The sequence below is a fragment of the Seriola aureovittata genome, chromosome 15 (genome assembly GCF_021018895.1).
Source record: "Seriola aureovittata isolate HTS-2021-v1 ecotype China chromosome 15, ASM2101889v1, whole genome shotgun sequence".
Lineage (NCBI taxonomy): Eukaryota > Metazoa > Chordata > Actinopteri > Carangiformes > Carangidae > Seriola > Seriola aureovittata.
The window spans coordinates 7,637,018-7,664,110 of NC_079378.1; the positions used below are offsets into that span (position 1 = coordinate 7,637,018).

Genomic DNA, 27,093 nt, shown 5'->3' on the forward strand with positions numbered 1-27,093 from the left:
CTTCATGTTGCTGTGCAAGTGTGTGAATGCGTTGTCCACTCTGTCTAAAGTTTTCTAATGTGTGAAGTAAGAACCAGAAGTTTGTGTTGACCGATTGGACTTAGCGTGTATACCCCTGTGGATTATGTTCTTGTCAGTGTTGGTGAATCTGGCATGAATTTGTTTAGCCTTCTCACTTTCTCTGCCTGTGTTTTTCTTTTCAGTCCTGCAAACAGTCGGTGTTGACGAATCTGCTGTGTTCTGTCCACACAAAAAAAAAAACAACTAAACAAAACCACCACCACAGCACTTGAACAAGATGACTCAAAGCCGTATCCTGGAACAAACACCAAATCAAGTGACCACCTGAAAAACAATAGCTACTTGACGACTGAGCCTTGCAAAAATAACATGTAATCCTATTATGTACTCTTGGTAGAGTATGTGTCATTCTACCAAGAGAACATAATGGCCCACTGAACTGAATGAACAGAATCTACTTTAATATTGTTTCACAAAGTGACTGAAGGATAACAATGGAAGGGAAAAAAGCCACAATCAATTCTTCCTCACAGTGTTTTTGTTTGAGGGCCACAGCTCGTCTAATCACAGCTATTGTGTGCTATAATAACTGCCTGACATCCACATGGCAGACATAATGCCACTCGTGTACCGCTGATAGCCCCGCCTCAACCTCGGCTCTACACCTGCCTAGTCACCATGAGAGAGGGATGAATGGAAAGAGGAAGAGCAAAAGAGAGGGAGGTGAAGAAGGAAGCGGAGGCTGACTCAGGTACTTGGAGGTTGGCACTGCCTGTGGCTTGCTCTGAAAACACAGCTGCACGTCCACACCCTGGTGGAGCATTACTGTGTGTGTGTGTGTGTGTGTGTGTGTGTGTGTGTTTGTGTGTTTGTGTGGCAATAATGTCTAACTGCAACTGTTTCTTATGAAATCACAAGAATAGACATGTGATATGATTATGTCAAGTGCAGGCTTAGGCAGGTAAGGTGGTATTAGTTATTCCAAACATGTATTTTTCTTTTACTGTGTTTTTTTGTCTGTTATTACATTTTACAGGTTTAATACCTGCCTGATATCAGGTGTCATCTTTCAAGATCGTTCTGTTTGTCTCAGCAGAAAAACAAAAAGAAATAGGAGAGATATCATAATTAAAAACTGGTGGCAGAGGAAAAGTCAGGCGACCAACACATTCAGTAGGGGTCATCCTCTGAATGTTTACAGAAAATTTCATGGCCATCCATCAATCCAGCCACCCATCAGCTATCGTGGGAGGGCTGGATCCAATCCCAGCTGACATTGGGTAAAGGCAAGGTACACCCTGGATAGTCTCGCCAGTCTATCACAAGGCTGACATATAGAGACAAACAACCATTAACAGCCTACAGGAAATTTAGAGTTACCAGTTAAGGTAGCCTGTATGACTTTGGACTGTGGGAGGATGCTAATGGCTGCAGTGCCGTGCCCCCCCCCCCCCCCCCCCCCCCCCATGGCAATACATCAAATAGAGATAGACAGAGAGAGAGAGAGAGAGAGAGAGAGAGAGAGAGGAGAGAGAGACCTGCTAAACGGCTTCACTCCTTGACTTACTTCAATCAGACAATACCTGATAAACATGTATATATACAGTACAGAGGCACAGCCACTGGTAGTGTTGTTTGAGTGTGAGTTTGTCAGTTGAACAGGTTGAACAGGTAAGAGGATGTAAGACGCTTGTTAATGTAGACTGAACACAACCTCTCTGGAACATATTGTACTCACACAAATTGAGGCAGGAGTAAAATGCTAAGTATCTCCCACTGACAGGTAAACAGATGAGCATCTACTCCCAGTGGCAGGTGCGCATAGATACAAAATACAAGCACAGAGCATGTACTTTATTCCTCTTTGGCAGACAGATGGCAGGAAGAGGGAGGGGGTATTTAACTATGACGAGCGTGAGTGCTGTCTTTTTCCTTGTGTACAGCCCAACAAACCACTGGTTTGAGACGCACACTCAAATACAGCAACTTGAAATCACAGATACAACTTGTATCTCAGATTTAGCCTTCAGCAAATGTTCTATCAGAGGACTCTCAGGACAAAATCCCTGTGTTTATTTACCACTGAGTATGTAAGACAGGTGGGCAGATTAGAGGAGCACCCACCTCCTCCTGATCCCCTCAACAACAGTTCGTTGTAGATAAGCTCAGGCTTAGGTTGTCTTCTGGTAAGTCTGAGCCAAATCCAACTTAGGTTTAGACTTTCGCCAATGAGAGGGACTTGATCCTGAGTAATAAAGGCAGCTCTGTGAGGATTGGTGACATTGTGCCAGAACTGTCAGTCACAGAAAATAATGGTTCATGAGAGCTGTTGGTAACAATGACAGGAGAGAGTATTTCAAATGCAGGTGACATACGGATGTGATAGATGATTCACCATTTCTGTGGTAAACTACGGAGGGTTGGAGTGATGACATTCGTCAATTGTCCCCTAACAGGTGAAGATAGATTAGGAATGTGAATAAGGATATTATTCAGTCAGTTTACTCATAACATAACAGACTCAAGACAAAAAAAAATTCTCCACAGGAGACATGGAAGTGCAATGTAGAAGTGCTAGCTACCTTAGTATTCATACCTAATTTGTTAGCATGTCAATGTAATGATAAAACATAAATAGTTTTGGCAATTTTACTACACAGCAAAGAAGTTAACCCATTTCCATACACTATAACATTATTAGATGTGTAGACAAGTGAGGTACCAACACAGTAATGATGGCTTGTTTACTTCCTGTTAGCTACAAGCCAGATTCATCTATAGGCGAAAAGTAGACTGAGATACTATAACCATACTCTGTGTGTACTGAGCTAAATGCTAATGCTAGCGTGCTAGCATCCTAACGTGCACATCAACAAAGCTAACATGTTGATGTTTAGCATTTATAATGTTTGCCATCTTAGTTTAGCGTGGTAGCATGCTAACATTTTCTAATTAGCACTAAAAACAAAGTATAGCTGAGGCTCAAGGGGATATCATTAGTTTTGCAGGTATGTGGACATTAAAAGTATTTTTTTATAAACTAAAAATCTGACATAATGATGGCCAGATGAAACGTCAGGGGAGGCCCGAAGTTATTACAGTTCACCTCAATGAGGACATTTACATTTCACAATTTCATGACAATCAATGTCGAGACATTTCAATCAAAACATCAACCTCATGGTGATGCTGGAGGAAAAATCTGGAGATCACCAAAGTCATTAGCATTCATTATCTGGGCACCATAGAGAGAAAGACATATACACAGTCAAATGTACAGTACAATGAATCAACAATTTTCTAATAGAAAAACAACAGAATTTCACTGACTTCCAATTGAATTGGGTTGGTTACAGAAGTTTTTTATCAGATTATATCACACACATGAAACCATAACTATCTGGGTGTATGACACTAAATAAAAGTGAGATTTTGTTTAATATATGGGTGAGATAGCCAGACAACCAATGGTTCTGTCAATGATTGCTCTCAGTCAGGGACTGATGAGCATGAAGGAGCCTGTGGATGGACACTGTGATTATGTTTGGGAAATAATTGCTCACGCCTCCTTTGGGAGAGCCAAACTGGATTGTCCTCTCAGTCCGGGCTTGTGAAGCATCGGTGGCTCACAGCGTCAACCTTTGCACCACAGTCTGAGCTCAAAGTCTGCTTCAGGATCTCAGAATAGCTGATGACAAACGGTGCACGTTAACAATCTGTGAGAAGCATGGGTAGGCAGCGGTAGCAAAGCAGTGGGATGTTCAAGTGTTATGCTGAGCGTCAGTGTTTATATATGGAGTAGTGGTAACCACCAAGTGCGTTGTGCATGCTGCCCTTCAAAACCAAAAAGCACCAACTGTTTTGTAGTGACACTGTCAACAGAAATAGATTGAAGTTTAGCTTCTACTCTGACAGTGTGCAAGAGGATACAGAACGCTGGTTAAACTCTAATCATGCCCTTTGACCTTTGAATCACACTGAAAATAATGTTACGTTAATGTGGTTTCCTTTTCACGATCAGTGAGCTATATGTGCTTCATGCGTATGATATCTCTGTGTGTGGTCTGAGCGAAACAGCAGGTGCTCAGATGAAAATCTAAATGAGAACATAGTCAAGAGGCTTAGAGGATTACTGAGTTGTATTGTCTTTACACAAAATGTAACATTTATATTTGATCAGCAGACCTTAAAGAGACGAGCTAAGGGACTGTAAAGGTGCCCTTTTGGTTCATATTACACAGACCTGCACTGTCGAGCAAATACAAGCAAGTGCTGAGGAGGGAAACAGGCTGTATACACACACACACACACACACACACACACACACACACACACACACACACACACACTTGTACTTATTTGATCTAGGTACATTTACATTTTGGTTTTAGTTGGGAGATATGAGAAGGCCAGCAAATCAGATAATGATACACAAGCATTTTGGTTTAATGTGTCATCAGGACGGGCATTCAAACAGTCAAGGATCACTGAAAACAATCTGTTTTACATCTGGTCTCATGTAGTCATATCTATAATACATATGATAGAAGACATGCACTGTTATGTCCTGACACTCTAAGGATTTGAGTGAAATCTTAATATGATGCAAATAATCTCAACCCTTTACTGGAAAACCTTTTTTTAAATTTCAAATCACTTTTTCGTCCCACCACCATACACCGTTTATGGCATGTAAAATATTATGTCGTCATAACTCAAGAACAACACATGGTAGAAACTTTATGCTTAAACCCGGTACCCCATATGGAGTAGATGACCTGATTATATTTTGGAACATGTTTTGCATAAATGAGCATATCAACTGTCACTTTCAGTTGTATTTCATACTCATTATAATGCTTTTTTGCACTATTCTTTGACTATATGTTTGGACCATATTCTGTATCCTGTAATCATCCTGAAAATATCCTAAATTATTATATTTATTTGTTTTCAATGGTCATTTCTTTGGCTGACCAGTGTATATCTGTTTTTGTTTAGTAATTTTTATTAAATGTTAGTGTTGTCTTTGTCATATATGTTATAACAAAAGGTTGTGTGTGATTGTTGTTTATATATTAAACAATAATCAATCAGTTATAAAATAATGAAGAGCTGAATTGAAAATGACAATCATTCATTCCTGCCCTACTTGGCCCACTAGCTGAAAATCATGCACTGACCTTAATTTTAAAAACAAAGCCAACAAAAACACATTCACACCTCACTGTGTTTGTGCAGACATGCTTACGCTTTTGTATGTGTGTGTGTGTGTGTGTGTGTGTGTGTGTCAGACTCTCTACCCCCTCTCCACTCTCCCTTTATGATGGGGAGATTAGGTAGTTAATCCTGTAGATCTCAGAGAAAAAGCCACTCCTGATGCCACAATGGATTTCACTCAGGCCACCAGAGAGAGGACAAACCTGCTGCTGATACGCATCTCGACCTCTGACGGAAACAAGGCCCACACACACACACACACACACACACACACACACACACACACACACACACACACACACACACACACTTGTACTTATTTGATCTAGGTACATTTACATTTTGGTTTTAGTTGGGAGATATGAGAAGGCCAGCAAATCAGATAATGATACACAAGCATTTTGGTTTAATGTGTCATCAGGACGGGCATTCAAACAGTCAAGGATCACTGAAAACAATCTGTTTTACATCTGGTCTCATGTAGTCATATCTATAATACATATGATAGAAGACATGCACTGTTATGTCCTGACACTCTAAGGATTTGAGTGAAATCTTAATATGATGCAAATAATCTCAACCCTTTACTGGAAAACCTTTTTTTAAATTTCAAATCACTTTTTCGTCCCACCACCATACACCGTTTATGGCATGTAAAATATTATGTCGTCATAACTCAAGAACAACACATGGTAGAAACTTTATGCTTAAACCCGGTACCCCATATGGAGTAGATGACCTGATTATATTTTGGAACATGTTTTGCATAAATGAGCATATCAACTGTCACTTTCAGTTGTATTTCATACTCATTATAATGCTTTTTTGCACTATTCTTTGACTATATGTTTGGACCATATTCTGTATCCTGTAATCATCCTGAAAATATCCTAAATTATTATATTTATTTGTTTTCAATGGTCATTTCTTTGGCTGACCAGTGTATATCTGTTTTTGTTTAGTAATTTTTATTAAATGTTAGTGTTGTCTTTGTCATATATGTTATAACAAAAGGTTGTGTGTGATTGTTGTTGTTGTTTATATATTAAACAATAATCAATCAGTTATAAAATAATGAAGAGCTGAATTGAAAATGACAATCATTCATTCCTGCCCTACTTGGCCCACTAGCTGAAAATCATGCACTGACCTTAATTTTAAAAACAAAGCCAACAAAAACACATTCACACCTCACTGTGTTTGTGCAGACATGCTTACGCTTTTGTATGTGTGTGTGTGTGTGTGTGTGTGTGTCAGACTCTCTACCCCCTCTCCACTCTCCCTTTATGATGGGGAGATTAGGTAGTTAATCCTGTAGATCTCAGAGAAAAAGCCACTCCTGATGCCACAATGGATTTCACTCAGGCCACCAGAGAGAGGACAAACCTGCTGCTGATACGCATCTCGACCTCTGACGGAAACAAGGCCCACACACACACACACACACACACACACACACAGAGACAGGCGCAAACACAAGGCAGAGCACTTCACCAAGGTCAGGATATTACATTACATATGTATTGGATGCATGCTATAAATAACCCCTCAACCATATTGAACTGATATTATAAAACTTTCATGTCTTTTTCAAGTCTTTATTAAAATACTTCCAATGTACTGCATGTAATATAAAAAGCCTAATACTGACTGTACATGTTTTATATATACAGGGAAACCAGCACTTTATCCCCAAAAATCTCTTGTTCTGCTTTATAAAGGCCATTATTTTATAGTTTCAGATCTGTAAGACTCTTCACTCTTGATGACAGGACACGCAATCCTGAATATTGATTGACTAATTTATTGATTAAGTCATTAGAGGATCAAGGATGAGCAGCCTTGTCTTACTGTCTTCTCTGATCACTGATTGTTTCTAATAGACCGATTGTCTCCATGACTGCAAATATATCTGTAAACAGACCCTAACCTTTGACCTTTCCAGAAGTGACAAGTAGAAAAAGGGTTTATTTTTATTGGTCAACATGATATCAGGGTATTATTGTGTGCCAATACACAAAAAGTACAGAAAAGGCTTGATTAAATTTTCCATAGCAGCAAAACAAAGACTCAAAACATCTTGCCCTTGGCTGAGGTTTGGACAACATTAATAGCAGCAGGCTGTCAAAGATTAAATGACATATTTATGTTTTTTTTTCCAATCACTTTTCATCTGTGTCTTTTCATGTGAAGGGTCTGATAACAAGTATTGTTTACTGTACTGCTTACATGTTACTGCATTGATAATAATGATCCAATACTGTAACAATGTAACAGTGACCGGGATCATTCTGCATAATGACTGATTTAAGTGTTTGAATCAAAAATAGTAGATTAGTAAATAAATCATGCAGAGTGGCCCTTTTCAGAAAGAAAAAAATATGTCATAATCGCTGGACAATAGTTATGTATTAATGTCTCAACATCACTAATGTAGCAGCTGGCAAAGGTGGAGCTAAGAGTAACTGTTTCATGTGCTGCCAGGTAGCTCAATCTGTAATCATATATCATCATATATTAGTTGATTTGTATTTGTGAATCTGCAAAGTAACTAGTTACTAAAGCTGTCAAATAATGTAGCAGAGTAGAAAGATTTTTTTTTTACCTCCACAATGTAGTAGGGTAGAACAATAAAAAAAAGCATGAATACTTAAATAAAATAAGTCACAATATGTAATGGTCCTTAAATGTACTACACTCCACCACAATAAATGTAGCGTCTATTAGGAGAAAAACCTCTGACTTTACTGAGCCCCCGAATTGCTTGTAAATAAAATGTCAAAAGAAAAGAAAAATAAATTAACACTGCGCAATAAAGAATAAAGTTATTTTATTTTGAAAATGGTAACCGGAAGTCCGGTGTTGTTTTCAGTTAGCAGCTTGCCGTTAGTTTGGAGGCAGGATGACAGCTGAACGGGTCGTGAAGGTACAGCAGCGCAGTCCGGAACATTAACAACAATCATTACAAACTCCCGTCGTAAAGAGAAGCACCGACAGATTTCACCGCGTGACGCCTTTCTCCACCAACCGGCGGACGTGTTTTACTTTATCTGAGGACGGTAACCGTTAAACCTTGCGGATATTTTTTTTTTTGTTCTTTTTCAACCGAGAGAGAGAGAGAGAAAAATATCGGTGTCCGGATGTGCCAGTAGTGTTGGGTTTTTCGCATGGCGTAGGCACCTTTTCTAAAGCGGGATATTCTTGATGTTTGGTGGGTCGGAGGAGGCCCCCGGGTCGACAGTTTATCCCACTAACGCACACTACAGAAGTCCACATTTACCGTTTTTGTGGAGGAAAAAGATCAGCGACATGATTGTGCAATAGAGAGGAAGAAGCGCTGTACGTCTTGACTACCTCGGTGCTGACTGTGGAGAGAGAGAGAGAGAGAGAGAGAGAGAGAGCAAGTCACCAGGGATAAATTGTGTATTTGTTTCCTGCTCTAAACCCCAGCAACGACGTGTTTTCAGAGCTTGTGAGAGCTGTTACAAAGGAGACGAAAAAAGGGAATATTTGTGTGTTTGCCTTGTGTGTGTGTGTGTGTGCGCGTGCTTGTGAGAGTGAACCCCTCCGAGGACCTGGTAAACCTTCGCGATGACGGGCAGCACCCCAGCGGACATGGTGAGAGGAATTACTGTTAGTTTTTCCACACTTGACCCTTTACATCCATTTATTCCCACAGGGTTTGTCCAAGATAAAACAAAGCTGATCAGAGCAGCACTTCAGAGAGTTCCTCATTCAAGGACCCTACTTCCTCTGAACTTTAAATCCTACTGGTTCCCAAAGTTGGGTTTGTGGACCTCTAGTGGTCCTTGGGAAAGAACTTATGGTTGTTTAATTTACCCGATGTGGTCCTTATGAGTGTGTTTGCAAGTTCTACCTCCTCAACTATTGTACATACTAGTTTTCCCTCTGTTCCAGGCAGCCATTGCCTCCCATTGATTTCTCCACAGAATGAAACTCTAGAAAAGTCTGCGCTCATGTTTGATGTGAATCACTTCACCAAAGACATTTTACATCCTGAAAGATTTGGAAAGTGTGAATTGACAAAAAAGAATTTGGATTTATATTCAGTAAAGGTGAAATGATAATCAATCAGTCTAAAGAGACAAAAGAGTTGTTGTCTTCATTATTCATGAAGCCATATTGTCAGTGTGTAGCAGGTCTCAGCTTCTCAAATGTGAGGCTGTACATCATTGTAAATTGAATATTGGGATATTGCACTAATGTCAACTTCTGTGATTCTGTGATGGGCTTTTAGTATAATATCAAATATTATAAACAGTTAATCATTTTGTTGCAGCCCTAATACACACTGTGATGGATGACTCAACTCAAGCAAGTACACTAATTGATTTTCATATGTAAATCAGTGGAAGCCAGCAAACGTAATACATTCACATTGCAGAGGCAACATGGTTTATGTCATCAGCGGCGATGTTAGGTGGAAGTGATTTGTTGTGAGTAACAGCAGCGGTACAGTCTCATGGGAACATCTAAATTTAATTGTGTGTTATATTTGAATGATACCTGAATACCCAGTTGCAGGCTGTAAAGAAACTGGAGTTTAGGAGAAGATTAGCTGCTCCTTTGCTGGTGCACTAACTGGTAATTGCATTGCTGCTACAATCTCATTATGTCATGCTTACTGGTGTAGTGGTACCTTGAAAAGGAGGCTAAACCGCGACCTTCAAACTGGTCATCATCAGGTGATGTTTACCTCCCCCAAGACATTATCCCCGTATGACTTATTTAGTTGTTTTACACTTACTTCCTGACTGTTGTGTCATTATGAGCTCTCATCATAAAGGTTTGTGTCAGCCTCTCGTGGGTAAGCTATTCCACAAATTAAAAGGCGTGTAAAATGCGTTTAGTTGGGTTTACCCAGTCTTAGACATAATATTTCCCCTCTGTCTGGCAGTTATACGTCTGTCATCTTTGCCGCCAGTGTGTGGTGGCTCTAAGAATACCTCCAGGTCTATGTATAGAAAGGATAAACCACGTAATATGCCCCTCCACGCGGAGATCAGCTATCCCAGCTGTGCCTCTGCTCCTGCCCGTCCGACTTCAGCTGATCCCCTGGACAGCAGGTCCATTATGTTGTCAGGATGCTGGGATAATGCTGTGAAGAAGTTAGAGGTGAGCCGGCCTCTATGTATATATGGTCCGGTCAAAGCTAAAGCATCTAAGTATAGCACATCGCAAGTTATGGATTATGGACATAATCATGAGCAGAATGGTTCATTTTCTGATCTGTTATGACTGATAGCTAAATCCTCATGAATCCTAAAGACCGTTCATAGAAGGTCTTGTGTTATGTCACCATCTGTATGGATGTGTGAGGCTTCATATGAAACGCAGGTACAGTGTTATGGCTCAGTGTACAGATGTGTTAACGACAGATTGGCTCCGATAGCTGGTTGGATTTTGGATGTGGAAGTCAATGAGACGAGTCAACTACAAAATGTAATATTTGTGAGAGAGTACTCGCGGGAAAGGGGGGAACAACAAGCCCTTTGTTTAAGTATATTCAGACCAAAATGTTAAAATAAGAACTTGTGGCATTTTTAATAACTTGACAAAGACGAGTGGAGAGCAGTGACAAAATATGTGGCGCAAGCCTAACAACCCCACAACACAGTAGAATGACCAAGGTTTAGGTTTGATAGTTAATTACCTTAATTTCTATTAGTGTCAGTGTCATTGTTATCTGCTAATTGGTCCCTAAATCACAATTATGTATACACAAGTTATATCTTTCAAAATTTCAACAAAACAATTGAAATTAATCTTTTCACTGCACTGTTTGACATTCGTCTTCATCCCCCACCAAACAAACAACTTAAAAAGCAGATTTTTTACTAGAACTAGATTCAGATTCAATAAAATGCTATTGAACCCCATCCATAATGTTGACTATAATAGTATTTTTTTGTGTCTGAGAGCTGTAGCATAAGATGATCGCTCAGCCAGAGTAGTTTGGTTCAAACCTTTTTAAGTTTCTTTAAGCAACACGCTGAATCCCTGCCAGCTGGTTTATTCCTCTCCCTGATCTGTATTTCCCTGAGGGGGAAGTATCACATTATTATTGCATCACTTTATGCCTCTGGCATGAAGTTAATTTCTTCATCGGTGAAGTAATAATATTTTTTCAACTGCCAATTCTAAGATATTGTTTTGAATGGGCTTTATTCATGCCAGAGCTGCTGTCTTCAGGCTCATGTTATTACCATGCCTGCAGCAGAAACATAAAGGTCAAACTCTGCACATAAGTAAGACATTTCAGGATTTCTGCCAGGGTAAATCTTCGGAGCAATTGCCTCCCTTTGTGGCTTAGCTCTGTCTATACATCAATCTACCTCATTATGTTCCCCAAGGAAATCTGGAGAAATATAAGCTATCTGCATTTAACTCATCCTGTGTGGTTGAAATCAGCAGCAGATGCACACACACACACACACACACACACACACACACACACACACACACACCCTTCCCAGAGTCTGTGGAAAGAGTAAGTGTATGCACACACACTTATAAAGGCTGTATAGAGTGGGAGTGAGGGTAGGAGGAGAGGAGATTGCTGGTGCCAAACATTGTGGCTGAATGAATTTGAGAGAAAGAAAAGGAGAAGGAATAGTCATGCCCCTTGAGAATGGAGGATGGGGGTTTTTTTTTTCGAAGGAGAAAAAGAGGAGGGATAGGAAGAGTGAAGCATGGGGAGGGGGCAAATTACCTCGCCCCAGGCAGATCTCAGAAGTGCTGACAAGGTCGAAATGGTCCCTATGGCAACAGTGAGACGCTTGGATCTAAAGTCTGGATGCCTGTGTGAGTGTGTGGAGGGACTGAATCGAGGTGCACTGCAGGTATGTGTGTGAATGTGTGTGCATGTGCGTGTGTGTGCATGTGCGTGTGTGTGTGTGTGTGTGTGTTTGTATCAACGGACAGATGAGAGAGTGGTACAGGAGCAGGAGAAGAATAAAGCACCTCAGTTCAGATAAGCCCCGCTCAATGAATATACTCCAGACATGACTGAGAGTCGCACAGAGCAGAGAGTGAATTTCAAACATCACTGCTTTCGATATGTCCCAGCACAGCAGACAGGACAGGGAGATCCAGGTACACACACACACACACGCACGCACACACACACACACGCACACACACACACACACACACACACACACACACACACACACACACACACACACACACACACACATATACACATATACATGCATACAGAGAGAAGTACTTGATGGTCCCACTTCCTAATAAGGGTTGCAGTTGTATTTAATGTGCAACATAATAGTACTAAATAAAAACATATAAATTAGAAAAATGTGACTTATAAAGTGATAAACAGCCACTGGTCTGGTTCCTATCAGTGACTGGAAAGGCAGACAGGAGTGACTGCTGCTGGGGTTTGAACTAATGTTACCACCAGAGGCTTGTTTGCAAGCTTGGCTGTTAGTGCTGGTGCTGTCAGTTTGGGAGGGCACACTTTGTCTTTCCATGCACTTGTGGGATTGTGGGCTACCATTTCAAAAGGTGGAGAGGGTTTGTTGTGTTTGCCGTCTTCTCCTGCACAGGTTGCAGGCGTGTCTTGCAACAGAAATTGCTTTGCTTTTTATCCAGCTTAAGAAATCCAAGCCATTTAATTTCATCATCACCATTGCTGCTTCGTCTGTTCACCACAATTTCCTTATCTTGTGCAGATGTCTGGCTCTTCTCACGTTTGCTCACAGTTGCGTTATTGTATTAGCAGCTATAAAATCAGAGTAGCTTTACAAGGTTGTTATAAGTTGAAGTATTTCTGATATTCCAGAAGTTAAGTGGTGATAAACCTGGGCACAACCTGGCATCCATAAGCCAATAGTTACATCTTGCCTTATTAGAAAGTAATAACAACATGACTGTGTGGCTTCTCCCTCTGGTCGGAAGTGTTTACTAATGGCCTACAGACACACATTTGATCTTGACATGATATGAAGAATTAAACACCGTTACCACATATACACACTCATACACACTCAGTGGGTTGTATTCAAACACCCCGTCATTTGTGCAGTGGTGAGTACGTGTTAATTTGCGTTGGAGGTGGCAATCACAGCCTTGACTCAACCACACCAGGAGGTACGATAGAATGTATTAACCCTTGAGGTGAAATTGTTCATCTGTAACGATCAGTAGTTTTGCATTGAGTGGAATTTGAAAGTTTGAAAAGAACCTTTGTAGAACAGATTCGACAAACTTCTTACTCAACATAAGTTTGTACTGACAGGTGTGTTGGATTATAAACTCTTGACTGAGGCAGACACCTGATCACTTGTGCTCACTTTATTTACAATATTTCAGTCTTTAGACCTTCATCATTCATTTAAACAGACAGCCCCTGCACCACATAAGCTCTTAAAGTCAGTGTGGCCTTCTCTTATTGCCTGGAAGTGCTGCTGTTGTCCTTTGATGGAAACATTGTTAAAGTTAGTGCAAGTGGCTGCCAGTGTGTCGGCGTCTTCCTTCACTTGTCACAATAAGTATTGTGGGTTTGTAGGTTTATGTAGAGCTGTGTCTAATAGATTATTTTAATTTTCCATTAATCTGCTGATCATTTTCTTTATTAATCATGTGGTCGTTAAATCATAAAAAAAATGTCTGTTACTGAATTTTTGGCATTTTTGCTTAAAAAAATATGACTTAACAATCGACTATCAAAATTGTTGCTCATTAGTTTCCTGTCAATCAACTAATCGATTAATGAAGTAGTCGTTTCAGCTTTATGGTTACTATCTCTAAGTAAACTCTATTCAGAATAGTATTCTTTTGTTTTACTGTAACATTGTGTCGCTAAACGCTAGTTATCGCTGCTGTTCTGTGTGTGGCTAATTAATATTTTAGTGCTTTGAAAGCAGTTTATAGTTCACTCCCACATTGTTAAAGAGACCCCCTTTGGACACACAGAAACACAGACATACACACCCACAAAGACACACACAAAGGTGTCAAAGGTTAGGGTCAGAGGTCAGCGGTGTGTTGGTCATGGATGAAAGAACAATGGGTGGGGAATCCTTGCTGCTGAAAACAGCAGCTCCCTGCCCCTCTCTTCCCACTCGAGCTTAGCTCAGCATGTATGACACCGAGTAGCTGGAGGCCGAGAGAGGTCCGCGGGCGTTCTTCAGCCTCAGGCAGGAGGAAGCCGCTCACGGGGCTTTGATTGGCACGTTCACAGGGAGAGAGAGAGAGAACACTATTGAGTCCTGACAGTGCCAGTTGGATGAGGCATGTCAATGAATACGTGTGTGTGTTACCGATGCCATGTGTCGCAAGTCTGAGTCACAGATCAGGATTACATCATTCCGCCCGGGTGCAGGAGTTGATATATTGACTCTGACACTGTCACATGTAGGACTCGGAGCGCCACGGTTAGTTCTGACAGGTGTTCTGAAGGTGCTGGAGAGCTGTGCTCAGTTCGTGTTACTTTTTTCAAGCATTTCAGGAAACTGATGACTCAAAGTTGGAAACACTGATAGATCAATACAGCAGCTAAAATACCTGTTCTACTTAAGATGAATGATGTGGTTTTAATAATGCGTGTGGTTGTATTACTGTACACATGTTGGTTTTCTATTTATTGCTATGAATGTAAAATGAATTGTATACAGCTTTGCAGACAGTGTGGTGGTGTGTCTGTTCTCTGTGAGACTGTGTCATGTTTTCTGTAAGAAGGATTGAACTTTTTTTAATTTGTATTGACAGCTGCTGATATTAGCAATGCTTTTGTCAATGTGTATGTCCAGCTGTCCTCTGTGACTGTGTAGAGTTAATTCAATCCTATCGATGCATGTCTGCAACACCAACAGGAAGTCCTATTGTGAGCCCCTCATCCATTGATTGCTTATGTAACTGTTTGTTTGCTTATGTTTGGCTTTGTGTTCTTCAATGTGACATGTGTCTGTGCACGTGCATCCCTATGTCTGTGAATATCTGCTGTGCAGATCTAGTTGCACATACCTGTCAACATTCCTGCTTTCCCTTTTCCATCCTTGATGTCTGCTCCAGCTGACAAGTTATTCATAATATGCTCTATAGCTGCATGTTCCGTCTATGGGAGTCCTGCAGTATAATGAGCTTATTGAATATATATTGCTGTTGTTGATGGATAACATCTAAAAAAATGTTTTCATCTTTTACCTTTCTTAAAGTTTCTCAACCTACTTTTCCATGCAATGTATGCTCTGCTTGTGTCAGGGTTGTAATCACTGTAGAGTCAGGCTTCTTCTGCTGTGTTCGTACACAGTTTAACCTGGTTTCTTTCGCTGCTCTGTGCATGTGCCACAAAGCTAACACAGTAAAACGAAGGAAAATGGCGTGGGTGAAGAATGTGTGGCACCAGTAGCAGTTGCGAGGGCAAAAAAAAAACCCTTCATGTTACAGCTGGCATGTTATCCTGATATTCAGATTAGATAGGAGTGCTGGTTGGTTTTAAGTTAGCTCAAAGCAATAACAATAATCCTTAACAAAGCCATGAAATCTTTAAGAAAAATCATGTTTTCCTGTATTCTGGAGGTCACCGCACATGCTTCCAGACACTGAATCCACTAAACAACTCATTTAAACTTTGGTTATTGGACGGATTTAGATGTCTCACTCAAACTGTTACCTTAACTTGGATGTTTGCTCGGGGTAATCAAGTTAAAACCAGAGCTAAGAGGTTTTTGTTGACGGTAGCACTCCTGACGATCCAGGCAAGAGACACATTTCACAAAGCAAACTTTAATAACCACCAAGATTAGATCTTCAGGATGAGGCAATGGCTATTAGATTTCCTCACGCATCAGGCTTCAAAGTAAGACCCTATCTCTTCTGTTGTCAGTTTGCATTTCTGATCAACCCAGCTAGAAGTCTGAACGGTTCTGTGAGTAATCCAGAGGGTTTCGAAGAAAAAGTGTCTGTGTGTGTATGTTGGGATAAGCGCTTATTCTGGGGGAAATTCCCCCTCCTTTCAGCAGTCAGTTCAGCAGTCATTGTTGGCAGGTATGGCTTTGCTCAGGCTGAGGAATGTGTTGAACTACTTCACCGTTATGGGGGCTCCCATGGTCCCAGTTCAAGGGGAAACTTCTGGTCTACACTATTGATACTGGTCCTGATCTCTCTTGACAGTGAATAGGCATTTTATTGTGTGCTGTATGTCATTGAATATCGGAATCGGAGCAGTGGTAGCGACACATGTACCCCACATTCGCAGCAGTAGTCTCTGTAGTACATGCTGGATACTGAACACCTCAGTACAGAAGTAAAGTAAGGATACACCTCAGCTTTTATGCCAAGTGTTACAGTCAGGGCATGACATAAATCAGTGGGTGTGAATGTGAGTAAGATGTGAGCTCTCAGATGGCGCTAACACGACAAAGAAATCCTAACTCGACTCCTGTATGCCTGCAGCCACTTTTGAGGTATGTGTTTGTGTGTGTGTATATTTTGTCAAGTATTTATGCATGCACAGATTTGTACAGAGAAACCAGCTAAAGCACAACCTGTTCTTCCTGTTGAGAGTGACGTGTTTGCTGTTGGCTTCGCCAGTGGAGTAACACCCACTCTGGTTCACTTTTGCTCCAGATACCAGCACAAACTAAGCTGCATCTAAAGGCCATTGTTTGCATGCAATGGTGTTGTGCGTCTAGGCTTTGGCACTCTGCCATTTGGTCCCTGGTGTTCCTTGCTTAGGTCTGACTAGCCAGCAGAAAGATGGAAATTTTTTGACTTTGTTTTATTCATTCATTTTCCTAAAAATTTCCTAATAGAAAAAAGAAGATCCCCAGACATGAAGCTGTTGAAAGCCTTCTCCACAATTGGAGGAACATAATTTAGGTGGTGAAATACTAAATCCAAATACAAAGTCCTTTTTGCCTTAAAACACATTACCCCACATACCCAGACATGATATTAAAGATATGTCTGCAGTGTCCGCAGTTCAACTTTTTGATATTAAAAAAAAAAAAAAAAGGAGAAGATGAGTTACAGCCTCCTGGTGCTAATGAAATTCAGGGGATGCTGTGGTCTGACTGAATTGAGAAACTCAAAGGAGGAAGAGAAACTCGAGTTGTGAAAGTAGAGACATGAAATGTAGGGAATAGGATGATGAGCCAAACAAAAGCTTCTCTTGCTGCACTTTATTTAGAGAAGTCGGTTTTCTAAAAGGAAAAGCGAGAACTTGCTGCTTTGTTAAATTCCTCTATCACCTGAGGCAGTTGTGTGGAGTGAAATGTTAGCTTCATCAAATATTCTACCCACATGCCAATCTGTAATGTCAACTAATGTGAATTATAATTGCAAACGGAGGCTCGCTCAGTCAGTAGCTTATGTGGTCCTTTCAGATAATACGTTTCTAATGGAAACTCTGCACAAATAACATGCTCAATCAATGCGCTCAGTGCATGTACAGTATCCATTTCAGTTTTACACCAGGGCATTAATTGCTCTGACAAACTCAGGCCTCTTGATACAGTCTCTTATTCTGCATTCAAGGGATGTTACAGGAAAGGGAACTTTCCATAAAGCAATGTGACTGCAGTTTTCCTTTCTGTGTAATTTCAATAGATGTAAAACAAAAGCACTAGAGCAAAAAAAAAAACCAAACACTGTATTTCATTGTAAGTCTAAATGTTGAGTAGAAGAAAGACAGTGTATGTGTGTACGCGCATGCGTGTGTGGGGGAATAGTAGAGGATGGGGAGTGGGGGTTGGGGTGGGTGGTGGTGGTGGTGTTTGACTAGCTCAATAAAAGGAGCCTTTCAGCTGCACTGGAAACAATTTCCAGCTGAGGGGACATTTATATTAAAGCTTTGCCTTGCCAGCACAGACTGTACGTGTGTGTGTGAGTGTGTGTGAGTGTGAGTGTGTGTAAGTGAGTGCGTCAGAGCAGCTAGCAAGAGTCAACTGTCCCTCTTCCTGATACATTTTGGGACAGGCTGCCATTTCTAAATCAGTGCTTAAATCTGTCCTGATATTCGAACGTCCTGTGCCAGTGCAGTCAGACAGACAATACTTACTGAGGGAATTAGAGGGTCAGTGTTGAGACTCTTCGGGTCTCAGACAGGGCAGGCATGAGCCATAGAGCAGTCATCCAAAGGTCAAGCCTCATCGACTGGATGTTCCAACAGAATCAGCTGGCCTCCGGTCCTCACTCTCATGCCTTTAACCCAGACTTTTACTCTGCTGTGGCTGTCAATTAACTTTTTTTTTTTTACGCTTTCAGAATGTAAATGGTCCGACAAGCTTTTTGTACTTGAACCCAACTCGGCGTGGTTTCCGGAGCAACATGACAAACTCATGCTATTGTAGCTGATAGGGGCAGCAGCGAATAATTGTTTTCATGATCAATTAATCTCTTTAGTTTTGTAATACAACATAGAACACACAGCAGTTTCCTCAGTTTTCCTGCTTTGTCTATTTTTTAAGGAAGAATTCCAAATCAAAATAGAGAATGGGTGGAAAACCCTTCCGGAACCAGCACTTCCTTAGCAACTTTATCAACAGCAACGGGTGCTAGGTAACCATCTCAGAAACTTGTGTCATATCTAGCAAGCAGTATTACTAAAGCCTTAATCCCCAGCTGGTAAACCAAGCCAGCTTCAGTACTGAGGCCTTCAGTGGTCACAGTATAGACAGCAGTAGGTCGGCTCTTTTTTTTTTTTTTTTCATATTTCACCTTTTTCATGGACTTAGTCTTTGAATTTGTGAGCTGTAATTGCAAGTTTGAAAGAAATTTAGCAGGAAGTGTTTCTTGCTTGTTGTTGAAAAGCTTGTTGGTGTATCAGTGGACACAGTAAGAATGAGACGGATGGTAAAGATACAAATTTGCCTTTTTTTGGCTTCACTGGTTTTAAGATAGAGCGATATGAGGCTGGGGTCACCGAAGAGTTAAAGACAGAGTTCCAAGATGAGGAAGTGTGTGTGTGTGTGTGTGTGTGTGTGTGTGTGTGTGTGTGTGTGTGTGTGTGTGTGTGTGTGTGAGAGAGAGAGAGTGGAGAGAGCATGGAGAGAGGGTATATTTGGCCTTCATGCTGTCTTGCACAAATTTGTCATTGCATGTTGGATGCTATGGAGCACTCTGACTATGAATATCTCTAATGATCCCAGCAGGGGTTTTGTGTGTGTGTGTGTGTGTGTGTGTGTGTGTGTGTGTGTGTGTGTGTGCGCGTGCGTGTTTGTGTGTGTGTGTGTGTGTTTCATGTGTGTGTTCTTATCTGGACGAGCCAGCAGTAATGAAGCATTGGACCTTGGACTAGAATGACTGAGGGCTTTTCATCTATTTTTTTCCTCCGTTTCTTGTAATGAGGAAGCTTTGGTTTATCTTGAGGGAAGCAGCAGAACTTTGACTTTCGCAGAGGACATCAGTTATGCACTTGTAGTTGAGTTTAACTGCATATTTTTGAGAAGTGACTTCTCTGAACAAGAGATCATTTGACTTTATGTACAGTTATGAGCAAAACAGCAGCACTCACTGACTATGTATCAGTGTCAGTAATCTAGGCTAGTGGGTTTGAAAGATCGGCTGATTGTGGGTGAGTAAGGGTTGGGTGGCGTGTGTTAGCTAAGTTTAGCTGACTTCCATTTAGCTTGGCACAGAATAGCTCAGTCAGCTGATCTTAGTACAGTTGCAGTTCATAGTACAGCGTGGTTTAAGGCTGACAACAACCATTAAGGCTGAGAGATGGCAGGTACAGTAATCCTGTCTAATTTCTAATCCAAAGGTCACAGTGTTGAATAAACAGGTCTATATCTGTGAAGTTAAAGTGCGCCGTAACCTTTAAGCTACCATGCCTCCCAGGTGGATGTATGAGAAGCAAATTCTTTATTGTACTACATGGCTGTAAACATCTTCATTATGGTCATGTAACAGGCAGCTCAACATCCCCTAAACAGCACGCCTTGCCTGATTATATCATCTGTATCCGTATTCTGCCTTGGTGTGGAACAATGTTTGTGAAAGATCTTGATTGGGTCCCCAGCTGCCACCCCCCCCCTCGACTTGTGTAACCGGTTGCCTCCACTGTCTCCCCACTGAGACTGCCTTTTTCCTGTTGTGCACAACATAAACATAACCAGTGGCTAGATCAGATCTCTAACCACACTACAATGGAAAAAAAACAAAACAAAGACAGTTGCACGTTAAATTTGTGTCTGTTTTGATAATTCAGTCATTTTCTGTACTTTAATCTTTACTTGAACATGAATGTAGATGACTTTGCCTAATGTCCATACATAGACTAAGTCCAAGATGCATTGTCTGTTGAATTAACTCTGCAACACAAAAAATTATGTATGCACCATATTGTAAAGTATAGACAAAATAGTCATTATAACTACAATGAAACACCATTAACTGCCTCAAAATGACCCTAGAGCTGAATATACAGCTTTCCAGCAAAGTCTTAACATAAAGTGAAGATATTATACAGGATTGTACGGTGTCATGTCTGTTGACTTCTAATCTGTAATGTAGCTGCTCTTTGTACTAAAATTGGCAATCTTGTAAACTTCAGTGTCTATTGCTCAGCTTTACAGGGCGTTGTGCTAGTTTTATAACTGTGAGTGATTTATGTGTGTGTTATTAGGTGTAAACTGCCGGAGGAATCTAGATGGAACTTTGCTTGAAGAACAAGTTTATGTTTGTTATGTTTAGTATTGCACATGCATGTAAACCTACATCTACCCCACTCACTGCATGCTCCCTCGTTCCCGACCAGGCCTAGAAAATGCTGTGTGTGTGTGTGTGTGTGTGTGTGTGTGTGCGTGCGTGCATGCGTGTGTGTGGTAATAATACCCCTGGTTGTTTCTGTCCTGTGCCATCTGGTAAATTCCAGCACAGAGGGCGTTTTAGCTTGCCAGCAGTCTCTATCTGTATTTCTTTCTCTCGCTCTCTCTCACACACACACACATGTAGACACATTTTTTCTTCTACACACACATGGCATCACGTGAGTTATGACTGCAGGGCAGTGCTGTTTTCTGGAGGAGAAAAGGAAATGCAGTGTTGTGAATGTAACTGCTGTCTCGCAGCCATTGCTCTCTATGTCTCTCTCTCTCCCTCTCTCTCTCTCTCTCTCTCTCTCTCTCTTTCTCTTCCATCATTTTATTCTTGCAATTGCTTTATAGTATCTGAGGAAAAAGACAGAGACAGTAATAGTTTTTGGAGCCTCATTATGTGCAGCATTGTACTGTTCTTCCTTTACGGGTTGAAAACATCTACAAAAATAAACAACTTGTCAGGAACTAAGTAACAGAATTGGATTTACCAGGCAACCATGCACTCCCGGATAATGGATTTGAAAGGTTTTCCCAACTCCCAGAGAGACATGTAGTCTGAATTTCTCTCACTCTGAACACACAGCAAAAATGAAACTGCATTTTCACCTGTGCTGCAGTGGCATTAAACACAGGATCATGAGAGATGATGTATATGTTAATGGTATGTTGGACTCCTACCTGTGTAGACAAAGAGAAAAGACAGCAAATTTCTATTGATTTTATCTGCAATTCATAATTATTTTCATTATTGATTAATCTGTTGATTATTTTTTTGATTAATACTTTAATTATTTAGTTTAACGTGTCAAAAATTTCCCTGAGCATGAAATATAGCAAAATACCAAAGATATTTAGTATGAAATAATATAAAGAATAAAGAATAAAGCAAAAAAAATTCAAATTCACACATTGGAGAAGCTGGAACCAATGAGGGATCAGCATTTCGCTTAGTAAATGTCTTCAATGATTAACCAACCATCAAAATTAGCTTCTGTTAAATGACTTTGATGAATTGACTAATCATTTCAGTGTTTTTTCACTTTGCCACAAGGCTTATTCTTAAAGCTGTGAATGTAAAAATAGATTCATCAGTATTTTAAACCTTCATTTTAGATGCACAGATAAAGAAAACAGGAAAAGCTTGTGCTTGGAAAGGACAACCTGAAAGGTTACAAATCAAGCTAATCCTGACTGCGGGGCATCCACTACACACGGCTGGGGAGACCACCTAGGAAAAAGAAGGGGGGGTGGGTGTGTAGAGACAGAGGAGGGAGGAAGGGGGGAGACAGGGGAAGGCAGAGGTCACCGCAGAGTAGGTAGTTCTCTTGGGAGGGAGGGGGAGAACAGTATGGGGATGCTTTATTTGACTCCAGGGCTTTCACATAGCGGGGGTCAGGAAAACATGGGGGAGGAAGTCACACTGGTGAAACACCCTGTGATGGAAGTGAAGGAGAGTTAGAGGAGGAGGAGGAGGCGTGAACACACAGGGCTGCTGCAGACCAAATGCTAGGATGAAGGAGGTAAAAGGACAGGAGGTCCTTTCATCAAAGCCTTCATTGGGGATCATCAACCCTCTGTGTGGTCCCATCACACCAGCAGCATGGCGACATGTGGCATGTTGGCCTGCGGGTATGTGTGTCTGCTGGTGGCTGGACAGCAACTCTGCAACTGATGTCCATTTCTGGAAACTGAACTACACAGAAAGACAACAAGGCAAACTGCAGAGCTATCTCTCAGATGAATACAGATTCAAAACTCCAATGCCACAGCAGTTTTCTTTCAGTTGCAGCTTTCTATTTAACAGTAATTTGTTTTGTTTCAAATGTAAAACAAAAATCTTTCAAATTCTGTAGTGGCTCTGTTCGTCTCCTTTTGTTAAAGACTGTTCCCTAAAGCAGCTGAAATGATATTGTGTGAACAAACTGTTTTGCTGAACAGGTGAACAGGTTTCAGATGCTTTGCCTTGTTTCCTGAAGCAGCTCTGTTTTTATTTCTGCTTCCCAGCCGGCAGTCAATTTTCCCTCCATTTACCAGACACAAAGGACCAGATGTAACCATCCATTGTGCTCCTAAATTAGGGTAGGGTACATTTTTAACACAGAGGACATCATGTAACGTCTCCACACTGTGCTGTTAAAGCACAGTAAAAATCAGGCTCGGATGTCAGAGGAAAACTTAAGGTTAGGTTACGCTGGAAAATAATAGTTTACAATATGATGTGTTGTTTGTTATGTAGTTGTTTTGAATGGCCACACTTGAAAGCGGACTGAACTGCAGCCAGTCGGAAAGTGAAGAATGAAATAAGAGAGTAGGAAGTGAATGAAAGACTGTTGGTTTAAGAAAGTTACAGAAATTTAAGGTACGAGGAAGGTCTTTAGCATCGAACATATTGTCCCTTTCCCAGAACTATCTTGAGAACAGTTTCAAACAGCTGTTGCTTCCCTTTCCATTTGCACTGTTTGAATCCGGAGAAGAAGGTGGATCAATCCGTATCAAGCCTCATCAGCTCCAGAGGTGCTTTCTCTAGCTGTCACCTCTGACTTCTAGGTCAACCAGGCAAGTTTCACTACCTGTATCACTTTGTTTCTTTTCTTAGTTTTTGCTCAACCATTAATGACAACCACAGTTGCATATTTATTTCACTGTTTAGCACCTTGTCGTCTCTTGCCTTGCGTTTCACTGGGAGATTGGGACAGACTGTCTAGACGCTGAGAGATTAAAAGAGAATCGATTGAAGCGTACAAGAGCAATTTCACGTCTCGGCCCACGGCTTCAAAAGTAACGCCTCAGCAGCCCCACCAGCAGGCATTTTGAGTGCGCATGCAAATATTTGTGTGTTAATGCATGCGCAAACGTATGCTGATGTAAAGCTCCAATTAGTTGGTGGATAATCGTCAAAAACTACGTGGATTTCACCACCTTCATTCACATTCACGGTTCTTCTTCTCGCCGCCTCTCTCTCTCTCTGACCTTCGATGTTCCCTCTTTGAATCCTCCGGTCCCTCTCGTGCGCTCTCATTTCCTCCCTCGGTCCCTTGGGCTTGCCTACAGACGTGTCAGCGTTTCCTCTGTCCTCCTATAACATCGGACCCCGTCGTGACTGTCATGGCGTCTGTTCAGCATCAGCACTTTGGTGCCGATGTGTAATACAGGCCCCTGCAGATCTTTGTTGTCTTTTTCTCTCCTCTCACTGTTTAAGCTCTCTTTCTGTTGGTCATATCCAATTTCTTTCTTCATGTTTTCTTGTGTTTTCATGTCACACTGTCTTTCCCTGTTACATGTTTGATTTCTCGCTCTCTGAATGTGTTTATTTGAGTTTCTTTTTCTCCCTGATGAGACGAGGACAGTGGAGCTTGATGTGTCTTCAACCCTTCAACTGATGCTTATAGACACCGGGAAGTATCATGAGAAAAAACAGTGTCAACAGAGTCAAACTGTCATGTTTCCATCTTTCTCTCATTTTCTTTGGACTTTTATAAAGTCTCCTTACTACCTGTGCTGACTGTCTGTAGGTGTTTATCCTGCAGAGAAACGGCTGCGAACAGTCTGGCGAACACAGGGTTCTGAGAACAGGCCAATTTGAATGATATGTCCCATGCTTGCAGCAGCATATTGAGGGTTGACGTTGTGTCATTAATCAGAGCAGCTAATTAATCGTGGGAAATTAATTTTACTTTGGGCAGAGCATGGCAGCTGCAGTCTTTATAATTAACAATAACTGGCAGAGATGTGTATATGTTTGTGTGTGTTTTGTTAAATGGCGGCTAGTGGCGTGCGGCTTCATACCCGTGGCTACGTTTTAACCCACACAGACAAACTGTAACCTCAGTCACTGCGTGGTGGTTTAGTCTGATGTGTTTTTTTTTTTTTTAAATCTAATGGCTGATTCACCACAGGCAGTAGTGGTATGTTGTTGCACTTTAAACCAAAGTGAAGATGAACCGAAGTTTTTCATCTTCAGTATAGCGTCTTGCAACTTGGTAATGAGTGATGACTGTGTGTGTTTATATTTGTCTCAGTAATGTGCATAGATTGGTAGAGAGACAACAGCTTTATTTATTGTTTGCACTGAAGAACAGGATGCACTGTATGATGAAATTCTTAGTTTGCTGCCTTTGCTGATTTCCATGCATAAAAAAAAGAGGGAAAAACAGGAACAGGATAAAAAGTAAAGAAAGAACATTAAGAATATTAATAGTATGCAATTTAGCTTAGATGCATATGAAAATGGCATGTAAAAATGTGCAGTAAAGTCAGATGTGTGAAATGTAAACGCTAAATGTGCTTCATTAATAGTAAAATTTAAAGAAAGCATTACCTTCTTTATTAGAGTTTAACAGTACAGTCATTGTCAAAAGAGGAACTTGTGGGGAGGAAGATTGTTTCAGAGCTAAACATTTAAAAGTCATGCCTATTCTGTCTCTCGCACGACAGGGTTAACATCGTGTTCTGAATGATTTTGGAGAGTTAAGTCACGTCAGGTTGATCCGCTGACTCTGTTTTAGATGCAGAAGCCACATATGTTTAACGTTAAAGGAATAGTGTGACATTTCGATTCACTTTGCTGCTGAGACTTGGATGAAATGATTAATGCCGACTAAATATAAACTATAAATAACTGGAAACATCTAGCCTGGCTCTGTCCACGCATGTTTTAAGCACCTCTGAAGCTCTTTAACATGTTACAGCCTGTCTTTATGCTAGGCTAAGCTAACCACCTGCCCAACAAATATGAATGTGGTATCACTGTTCTCATTTAACTCTTGGCAAGAAAGTGAATAAGGGTGTCACCTAAAATGTCAAACTCTACTTTCTGCTGTTACAGAGTCCTATAGAGTTCTTCCATTATTGACTATCTGACTATTCTTTTCTCCACACCTGCCTCTTTATTCTCCCTTTAATGCCTCCATAGTGTAACTATGGTTTTCCTATTGTTCTGGTTTTTACTGTGGTAAAAGTGAGAAGCATCAAAAAGCGTGCAGCCAAAGATGTGAAAGCCAAGGCATGTGCTTTTGTGAAAATATTTAGATGGGCTTGAACCTCTTCACCAGGCAAGCTCACACTGCACTGTGTAGTACCATCTTCATCACACCACTCTCGCTCTGTAATGTAGCACTGTAATGTTGGATAAAGCTCCCTTTGATCCCTTTGCTTTACCAGTGGGTAATGCACAGTAGTTGGCTCCTGTTTGGCATGTTACTTCAGTTTGGCCCTGGGATGTTGGAACAGCCATTTGGAAGTGTGAAGAAGCGAGGCGTAGAGTCGAGGCAGTGGCAGGAGGCCGTCGTGCGAGGCAAACCTGCCTTAACCTTTTGTGACAGCTCTGATCACAGAGAGGAAGCGATAGGGAGAACTAGTGATCAAACGCACCTACCTGACGTCTGTCAGGAGGGAGGAATGCAGCCCTGGGCGGATGTGCGCGAGTTAAGCGAGGTGAGTTTTCAAAGACACTGGGAGGGGAAATGACAGCATGAAAGGGAGCTCTACCTGGTTCTGGAGAGAGGAGAAGCAGCTGATGGATTAAAGGGTTATCTGCATGTAAATGTGGGGAGTGATGAAGAGGGAGGACAGAAAGCAGAGAGCTGTCAGGTACAGTGCTGGCTATAGCGCTGTGGTAACAGCTGATCGTGCTCGTGACAGGAAGGAGAGGGAGCGAAAAGAGGAGCGGAGTGGATTTGGCTGTGATGAATACGTCAGCATATCAAAGGATAGGTCTTTCTGAATGACAGTACAAAAGGACAAGGGCTTGGAGAGAGATACGAGGTATGATGGGGCAATTGAGTAATGAGACATATGACTGATAGTAGTGAGAGCGGCTAAAAGAAGAAGGGAGTATTTTTGTTGTTCAGTTACTGCTGGATCCAAAACCCAGACTGCAGCAGTGAAATAATGACAGTAAACCCAAGACGTTGAGGACACTAAAGGGTCAGACACTAGAGGACATTAAAATGCAAAAATATTCAATGTCAACTAATGAGTTTTCTGTAATAATTGGGGGCTGTGAGTGGAGGGTCTCTTTACTTTGTGCAATTAATCTGCCACAGAA

The 27,093-nt window shown here is 41.1% G+C and overlaps 1 protein-coding gene across 1 annotated transcript in view; it reads left to right on the forward strand.

Moving 5' to 3' along the window:
• The first annotated feature begins 8,126 nt into the window (after positions 1 to 8,126).
• The window catches only part of ubl3a (ubiquitin-like 3a), a 34,282-nt gene continuing 15,315 nt past the window's right edge, over positions 8,127 to 27,093 (forward strand). The window contains exon 1 of the mRNA XM_056397103.1: positions 8,127 to 8,859. Coding sequence (XP_056253078.1) covers positions 8,833 to 8,859 — 27 coding nt within the window. The 5' untranslated portion in view covers positions 8,127 to 8,832. The remainder of the gene's footprint in view (positions 8,860 to 27,093) is intronic.